The sequence below is a fragment of the Trichogramma pretiosum genome, unplaced genomic scaffold, assembly GCF_000599845.2.
Source record: "Trichogramma pretiosum strain Unisexual culture from Peru unplaced genomic scaffold, Tpre_2.0 scaffold35, whole genome shotgun sequence".
Taxonomy (NCBI): domain Eukaryota; kingdom Metazoa; phylum Arthropoda; class Insecta; order Hymenoptera; family Trichogrammatidae; genus Trichogramma; species Trichogramma pretiosum.
This window is the reverse complement of record NW_019640943.1, coordinates 761,935-770,601: the sequence shown is the minus strand read 5'-3', so window position 1 is coordinate 770,601 and position 8,667 is coordinate 761,935. Positions and strand designations below refer to the sequence as shown.

The 8,667-nt window shown below is 36.9% G+C and overlaps 2 protein-coding genes across 5 annotated transcripts; one reads left to right on the top strand and one right to left on the bottom strand.

The window, feature by feature from the left end:
- The first annotated feature begins 1,503 nt into the window (after window positions 1-1,503).
- LOC106653421 lies at window positions 1,504-5,748 on the top strand. 4 transcript variants are annotated; one of them, XM_014372855.2, is made up of 4 exons: window positions 1,504-2,741; window positions 3,328-4,716; window positions 5,057-5,208; window positions 5,433-5,748. In XM_014372855.2, exons 1-2 carry the CDS (start codon window positions 2,044-2,046, stop codon window positions 4,049-4,051), a joined length of 1,422 nt encoding a protein of 473 aa, XP_014228341.1. In that variant the 5' UTR covers window positions 1,504-2,043; the 3' UTR covers window positions 4,052-4,716; window positions 5,057-5,208; window positions 5,433-5,748. The 4 variants fall into 4 exon arrangements, with proteins under 4 accessions (XP_014228341.1, XP_014228340.1, XP_014228339.1 ...); XM_014372854.2 differs by having other exon boundaries at window positions 5,422-5,748; XM_014372853.2 differs by adding an exon at window positions 4,910-4,935 and having other exon boundaries at window positions 5,057-5,748.
- Window positions 5,749-5,843: 95 nt separating this feature from the next.
- On the bottom strand, window positions 5,844-8,425 carry LOC106653447 (uncharacterized protein C19orf47). Its single transcript, XM_014372888.2, has 4 exons — window positions 8,155-8,425; window positions 6,970-7,828; window positions 6,625-6,878; window positions 5,844-6,512 (listed from the first exon to the last, which is right to left on the bottom strand). The coding sequence occupies exons 1-4, from the start codon at window positions 8,171-8,173 to the stop codon at window positions 6,361-6,363; spliced, it is 1,284 nt and encodes a 427-aa protein (XP_014228374.1). The 5' UTR covers window positions 8,174-8,425; the 3' UTR covers window positions 5,844-6,360.
- Between the last annotated feature and the right edge of the window lie 242 nt (window positions 8,426-8,667).

The following is an 8,667-nucleotide window of genomic DNA, read 5'->3' as shown; positions in this document are numbered from 1 at the left end:
GTTATTGTTGATGTTTTCCTCGATACAAAAGAAGAAACCGTGCATGTAAAAATGGAATCGATCCAATTATAAAATATCGCATATTAACCCATATATCGGGGACCGGCACGTGCGGCGTGCGTGGTGCGCGCGCGAAACTTTCGTGCGTTCTATTTTTAGCCTCCACTCCTCCCGTCCCTGCGCACGGATGTGTTATTACTCCATCAATGGCGCCCACTGCGGAGTTTATCTGTAGTATAGTATATATATAATGCACCAGTGGAATATTTCCCTCACGGAATATTTCGTCATATACCGTCGACGACACTAGAATCGTCAAGTCGAGCTTAACGCAATTTTCGAAGTGAAATTCCGACGTGAAAAAGTAAAAAAAAAAAAAAACAAATCCCCCAGTCCGCGACAACCTGGTACTTTTCCCGCGAGTACCCATATGGGCAGCATCGAGAGATCTTTACTGACGCCGCGCGCCGCATGTGTTGAGAAGAAACGCGAAAAATACGAGAATTGGGTGGTCACTATCGGTCGCCGCCACCTGTTTCCCTCCTCGATACAATCGAAAGACTGCTGCAGCTCATAATATTGACCGACACGCGCGCGAAATCTATTTCGAACGTGTGCAGTCGCTGGCCGGCCCCGAAGAAATGTGTACTCGTTTGAAACGAAAAGAAAAAACAACATCATGTTTGCAACGACGTTACACTCCAATATATATATACATATAGGCGCGCGTATGGGTAATCGTCTCGAGCTATCTCGAAAATTCGACGCGCAGAATCGCGTGCACGTGCCAGAAGGATCTCGCATGTTCTTTCGCTCTCTCTCTCTCTAGATGTGCAGTGCGCGAACGTTCGAGAAAGCGCCGCCGCCTGCGCGTGATTCGAGGCTGGAGTTGGACTGCAGCAGCAGCGGTACAACATGATTCGTCGCGGGTGACGTGCTCGCGCTTTAACGTCCCCGCGCGGATTGGCCGCAGAAACGAGCTCGACTGGATGTTTTGTGCTCCGTTTTCTTCGGCGAAAACGAGCGGGGCTGACTGCTGCTGGTACGTTCGCCTTTGTCGACGGTATCTTGACGCGTAACGTCGGCGATCTTCGCGAAATTTGAATTTCTGCATTCTTACTCTTCTTCGTGTTTTTTTTTTTTTTTTCGTCTAGACCGGAAAGATCGGTATCGGTAACGAATGACGAATCGTTGCGATCGGTTGCTTTATACTTGGAAGATATTTTCAAAGGATATAATTTTGACGTACAATTATTATTTTCGATACGAGGAAAAAAGTTGGTTGTTTCTTACCGATCATATTGGCACCGACTCGATCGCTCGATGAAAAAAACATAACCGATCTGCACCGGTGATATCGCGCAGCAGTTCCGCGTACAATCACACGTCATATGCGAATACTTATACAGCAGCGAGCGATATTATAAATTGAAATTTCGCCCAGGAGCTGCTTGGACTTGCAGATTTTTGACCGCACTCGACACACGGACGCAAATACAAAGCTGCGGACAGATTTGTATCTCTCGCCGTGTACAAAACGTTGTGCACTCGAAGTTACAAGTATCCCGAATTTTCCATTGGATTTTCTATGCGTCGTCGTCGTCGTTGCAGTGCAGAAAACACGCGTTTGCAATGATACGTCGACTTTGCGAATTTGCGGTGCGTCGCGCGCTCGGCGTCGAGCGAACGAACCACCCACCGCCGCATCGTAAGTGGAAAGAAAGCAGTATACTGTAACCAGCGCAGAAATGCGTGATGTATAGTGGCGCTATGTAGTCACGACCCAGCGAGGCCTCCAAAACAAACGCAGTATCTTTGTGACGGTCGAACAGTGAACAGTTCATTGTGAGCTACAAGTTACATAGCCTGACTGCAGGCATATATATACCTATATATATACACACACTTCTTTGTGCAGATAAGAGCAAATTGACGAGTGCCGATTTTTACAACAAGTGTTATAAACAAAAGTTCATCGTGCACGACAATCCGCTTTTACACGTTAAAACGGTGCGAAAGGAAAAAAGCAAGAAATTTCTAGACATGGCGCAGAAGCGTCCGCAATACGGCGAGTACGCCGACGAAAGTTTCTCCAGCGACGACGACTATTATCCGGACGACGCGATGGAGGAGCGGCAGCGTGGCAGCAGCACCAGCTCCTCGAGGCGCAGATCCACCTCGACGAGCAACAACAACAACAACAACAGACAGGCGACGTCGTCCGCGACGACGACCTCATCGTCGCACGGCGCTGCTGGTGGACAGGACGATCCACAGCAAATGGAACAGCAGCCACAGCAACAACAGCAGCAGGCACCTGGCACCGGTGCGCGCAGAAGAGGTCGGGGGCCGTCCAAGAGGCCGTGCCTGAACAAGAACGCCCTGATGGCCCGCGAGAATCGCCAGAGAAAGAAGGAGTACGTGGAGAAGATCGAGGCCGAGCTGGCCTCGCTGCAGAAGGAGAACCAGGAGCTGCAGAGCACGATCGAGAGCCAGAGCGGCGAGATCAAGAAGCTCAGCTGCGAGGTGAAGTACCTGAAGAACGTGCTGAGGAACGACACCCTGGTGACGACCCTCATGAAGGCCATGAACGACAGTCTGAAGAAGCTGCACGGCGGCAAGGGCCGGCCGCGGGACGCGGCCACGGACACCGTGATCGAGAGCAGCGGATCGACGACGCCGCGAGACGAGAGCGAGGGCCTGTCGAAACCCTGTCCGGAGCTGATGAATCACATATCCAAGTGAGCATTTACTTGTCAATTTTATATAAGTTTTGTAAATAATAATAACTCCAAGTGAGCATTTGCTTGTCAATTTTATATAAATTTTGTAAATAATAATAATTCCAGTATTCTAACACTAGTCCATGATATTTTTTATTTGTTTTCAAAATTTATATAATAATAATGCCAGTATTCTAACACTAGTCCATGATAGTTTTATTTGTTTTTAAAATTTTGTTGAGTAACCATTGAGTGAAAGTTGAGATTACATTATACGTATATACATAATTATAAATTCATGGAATAAACGCATTACTTGTATCTAACAAGTCAAACATGTTCGATGTACTGGCATTGATTGAGCATTGTTATTTGTCATTCTTGAACATATTGATAAGATATTCTTGCAATTATTTTATAATTATAATGCAGCTCTATAAAACTTACCAACTTTATGTATCGTTACGTTTGAAGTTAAAAGCATGTTTCTTTTTATACTTTTTTTTTAACATTGTAGATTTTGATTCAATTGTAGATTGCCCATTAAATGTCTTCAAAGTAAAATGACATGTATGAACAATAGAAAATATGTTTTCTTTTGCAGCGAACAAAATATTTCACCAAAATCTCCAAATAGGTCTGTGACTGTCTCAGGAACATCAGATGTTAATGACAAGCTAGCCTCTAGCAAAATTATTAACAAAGTTACATTTGGACAAAGTAATCAACCTACAGCAAAAATAGCCAGAAAAACAATGCCTTTGGTCACACTAAAAACAGAAAACCCTCCTAGCAATGCCAGTAGCATGGATGACTATGAGATGCATTATGCTATGAACTCTCCTCAATCCAGCATTTACTGTGAGTATAACACGGATGAAAGTCCAGCTGGTCTGAGTACTGGTCCAGTTGTGACACCATTGAGAAGCATGTCGCATTCGATGGACAATTTTGAAGGTAGCTTGTCAGATGGTTTCAGCCACCTCTCGTCACTTGATGTTGATATGCTAAATAGCTTAGAAAAAGATGGCAACATCGATAATCCCCTTTCATTGGATCAAGATGATTCAAATTTATTTACTGAAGATGCAATGTTTCACACATTTGATGAAATTTTGAAAAATATAAATGATGAAAGTAATATAGTTCTTGACTCTCAACAGGATCTCTGCCCTGCTAAAGACCCTGTAAAGGAATCCAATAATTTCTCTTTTTTTAATGCACCAGATAATCCAGGTGTTTGTCTTCATATAAATTCCAGTAGAGTTTCTTTGGAGTACTGTGTATACTGCCACAATAACAGCTTACAATCTCAGACAGTTATGTAAATTATTGCTGAATACAGGAGAAAAACTGAGAAATTGTGACGTTTTGCAAAGAAGCTATATTGAAAAATCAAAGCAAATAACCATGCTGATATGTTTATTCAATTACAATATATTTATATTATTATTAGTTGTATAATTATTGTCTGTATATCACAAACCATAGCTGTGAGTTCAGTTAAAAGATGTTATTTCAATTGCAGTTGTGTACTTTTGAATACAAATTTTCGTAAATGAAATCACAACAATCCTGACGTGTATTATTATATCGTATGAACGTGTGTGTCTTATTTAACGAAAATTTGTATGTACATATGAACTTAAAAAAAATTTTTATACTAAAGCCATTAATGATAACTTAACTTTATTTGTTTTAGGAGCATTTAAATGCACCTTAAACATTGTAAATATTGTATTGTCAAAATTTTTATTACTTATTTAATAGTTGAAGATTTTATGACATTTTAATTATTGTTGTTGCTTTTTACTAAGGTTTGTGCTATATAACAAATGTATTTTTAAAAATTCTATTTACTGTTCCTAAATGTACCATAATATTAATCATGTGAAACTCTTCTCAGCATGTAAAAATACACTTTTCGTTTTTGCAGGACACCAGCTTGGCATGGTACTAAATATGTGGCAGTTGGCTTCTTTTAATTAAAGAGGTGGGCATCAAAACTTGCTTAAGAGCATAGTATGATTTTTTTTTAATTTTCTTGCCTACTTGACATTTAACTCCCGTTGATTGTTGGTATTTCATTGAAAATTTTAAATATAAAATCCAAATAAATAAAAATGCCCACTTAGTACCGAATATTTTGCTTTGAAATTAAGCATGTAAAAATAAGCAGTTTTCAGTTTTCAGACTTCATCTCCTGCTTTTTGTATGTACTGCTTTTATGATTTGTTATAAAATTTTTTTTTAACATGCCAAGCTTTTTTTAACCATTTTTTATGAGAAACTTTATTAGAAAAATTGTATTAATTTTTTTACTTGAGTTTCAGCATTCTTGGAAAGACATACTGGTTTCACTTTGGAATGCTTGGAGCCAGATAGTTGTTCAATTCCTGCAAATGATTCCTTAAAACCAGAATTAAAATTTTAAACACATAAATTTTAATTCAAATATATGCACATTTTGCACGAAACTTTAAAGGTGAAATTTCAATTTAATTGATTTGAATTAAAAATTACAGTAAGTTATGAATAATGCTGGCACCCCTTTAATTATTTAACTTGTTAGCTAATGTAAGTTTATTATGATCTATTGGTCAATATGATATAATATTCTTTGGGATGTCCGTTTTTGAAATTCAAAAACATTTCTGGTATTAAGGTATTTTTCAGCTTCTTAACTTGTCTGTTTTAGTATTTTTACAGGTCTCGGAAGAGTTACTGATAGCGTTGTGATTGTAACAGCATTACGTTTTGTACATGAAGATCATTTCAATATATGTGTACGAGTGTAAATAGGTTGTATAGAAACAGTTAAATAATAGTTATGATTAAAATGCATTTTTTGATAGATTACTTCAAAGGATGTGTAATTAAATTTATCAGATATTAACGAAGGAGAATTATTTGATTCCATAGATAATCTGTTTTGATAGTAAGAAGACTGTATTACATAACGGACTGTTGGAGTCAAACAAATTTTATAAAATACAAACTTACAAAATTAAAAGAATAGTATATAAAAAAACAATAAGTGTTTTATTTTTTTCATTTTTCGTTTATTTTACTCAAATGTATACATAATTTCTGTACATTATATTAATTTTACTGGTTTTGAATTATTTTTCATTGCAATTTTATAATTTATTGTACATCATATCATAATTATATTTTAACATAATTTTTAAACTGAATTCGAACTAATATATATTCTTTTGAGGACATGATTAGTAACTCTACTAATGTATTACTTTGGATTGAAATTGATTTTTTTTTGCACACGATAAATAGACTTAATGCAAGCTTTCAAATGATGTCGAACAAAATTACTTTCTTTATAAAAATAAATATGTCAAGATTTCATACACTTCAATGAAATTAATTAGATTTTTTAAAGAAGTTATACTTTTTGATAATTAATTTTAAATACTTATAACTAGCGTGAGTTCAAGATTATACACAATTTTTTCTATGTTACTATAACGTGAATACAATGAAAGATATGAAAATCTTTTTACAAAAAAAAAACAGAAAAGCAGGATGTGATCAATGCGCTATTTTCTAATCATATATTCTTAAAACTCAAGATATGTACAACTCTAAGACACAGGTTTTACCCAGATGCTTTTTGAAATTATCCTAATCTACTAAAAACACCTTGTTTTTTAAACTGTTTAACTTCAGTTCCTTGATTCCTGAAGTGATTAACTGTAGCCATTTTCTTGAAAGTCACTTGTTTATTTAAACCAAGGCGGGATTTTGCGGATATTTCTTGTCTTTCTGATGCTGAAATTAAAAATAATAAATTTAATTTCACAGAAGTTTGAATAAAGTCGATTTTATAGTAACGAGTAAATACTTTGATTAAAATTAGCAAAATTTAAAATGAAATATTTACCCAATTTTCCAGGAACCTTTGTTGCTCGTTGAAGAAAATTGTTTTTTTTTCCTGGAACGCGTTTAAAAGATGCAGCAGTTATAACTGGTTGTGGTTTTTGATTTAAAATCAATTTTTTGGTGAGGACTTCTTGATCAGCTCTCATTGTACCGACAGGTACTTTTGAAATGGCTGCTTTTGTAGTCAATACTTTGGTTCCTTTCATTGGAACTCGAGTTTTTAAAATACTAGTGGTAGATCTGATTACTCCGTTCCTAAAATTAATAATCATTTAATCAGAAACTTTATACAGGTGAATTTTACAATTACAATGTTTTTTATCGTGGATAAGTAATTTTAACTTACGATGGAGAAGTTTGATCTTTATTTCCAAGGCGATTGAAAACACTGTCAGAGGATCGTTTCTGACTTTCTTTTCCAACACCAGTAACAGTGAATGAAGGAGTAAAACTAGAATTCAGCGAATCTACATTTGTAGTACTAGAAACCATACTATCTCCTAATCGATGAAAAACTGTTTTTTTTGGCTGTACAGGTTTCTTGACAATTTGCTGACTTCTCATGGGAGGTACCTTAGGTCCATACTCCATATTATTTTCCATCATTTCAGGATTTTTAGGTCGTTTTCTAGATTGGTGCACACTTTCTAGGAGCAGAGTCAAGTCTTCATCGTCTGATGACTCACTTTCAAATTTCCTTTTCATTGGAGCCACTTTCAATTTTGGTGCCTCTTCAATGAGATCTGAGTACAATTTTGATGCCACTGCGCTGGATGCAACTTTTTTTTTGATTGTCATTTTATTAGCTGCAGCCGGAATAATTTTTGCTTTCATGGCTAGATTATTGCCATTAGATTTCATCACTTTTGAGGGATCAGCCTTAACTTTGTTCACGGCAGTTGTTGTTTTAGCTGTTACATTTGCTTTCTTAATTGTCGATTTAGGGGCAGCCTTAACTGGACGCGCAGGAGGAGAGTCATTTGCATTCAAAAGATTTTGACACTTGGTTTCGTCCACTACGTTCTTGGCGTACCTCAAAATAGCTATCAGATCACCCATCAGAGTAATGCCCATTTCTCTGAGACTGGGCTTATCCAAATCTGGTAACATATCAGGTTTGATGCGATTGTTGGAGAATATTACAGCGTACCTGGTAGCAACATCTTTTGGAAATCCAGCATTTTTGAAAAAGTTTACCCAGTAGGCTATAAAAAAAACCACACAAAAAGTAATTATTAATGAGTTTAAATTCTACACTTGATTTGTGTCAATCGAGCGGGGTTAGTTTTTGAAATTTTCTTTTGAAAAGCCTAATAATTAGGTTACAAAGCACACAGTCATGTGGTAATATCTAACACTTTTCCTTTAAAAAAAATTGCACCCCAAAATAGATGCATTAATTTAGAAATTCGATTTTAGATTTAGATATGCTCCTTCACTTTTCCGACTAATAAAACATAACAGAAAGCAGGCTAAAAATAGTAACTTCCCAACAAATCTAAAAGAGCAAAGAAAATTCACGTGTACTTACATGATAATGGGGCCTCCATATTTTCTACCTCTTTGATTTTTTCAATATCTTGGTAATTCTCAAATGAATCTGCGTCCAAGCGAAATCGCTATAGACAGCTCAATAACGTAAGATAATAATAAACTCCAAGAGACTCGCGAGAGTCCACACAGCAATAGGTATATGTAAGAAAACCGATAGGTTGTTTATGTACACAGTACACACTACACACGAAGCCTGAGAGACGATATATACTGGCTACTACACCTCTGCGTCTGCACCGATGTCTCCACTCTCCGGTGCTGTTGCCTTTTCGGCTTTGGAAATTGCTGTACGCGCACGCGCGATATATAATGCACACTCACAATGATGCGGTGCGCGATGCATTTATGCGTCGCTACTGAATGATGCGCATCGAAAAGTCAGAATCACTATTTTGATGATCACTAAGTTTCATTATTGTTTTTATCTTTAAAGATTAAGATTATGATTCATGCTTAAAGTTGTTCAAACATTAATTATTATTATTTTATA

Coding starts and splice junctions, on each gene's coding strand:
- LOC106653421 (XM_014372855.2), top strand. CDS start 2,044: ATGGCGCAGAAGCGTCCGCAATACGGCGAGTACGCCGACGAAAGTTTC. Junction 2,742..3,327: donor CTGATGAATCACATATCCAA/GTGAGCATTTAC, acceptor TTTCTTTTGCAG/CGAACAAAATATTTCACCAA.
- LOC106653447 (XM_014372888.2), bottom strand. Junction 6,879..6,969: donor AAAGATCAAACTTCTCCATC/GTAAGTTAAAAT, acceptor TATTAATTTTAG/GAACGGAGTAATCAGATCTA. Junction 6,513..6,624: donor AAAGGTTCCTGGAAAATTGG/GTAAATATTTCA, acceptor TTTTAATTTCAG/CATCAGAAAGACAAGAAATA.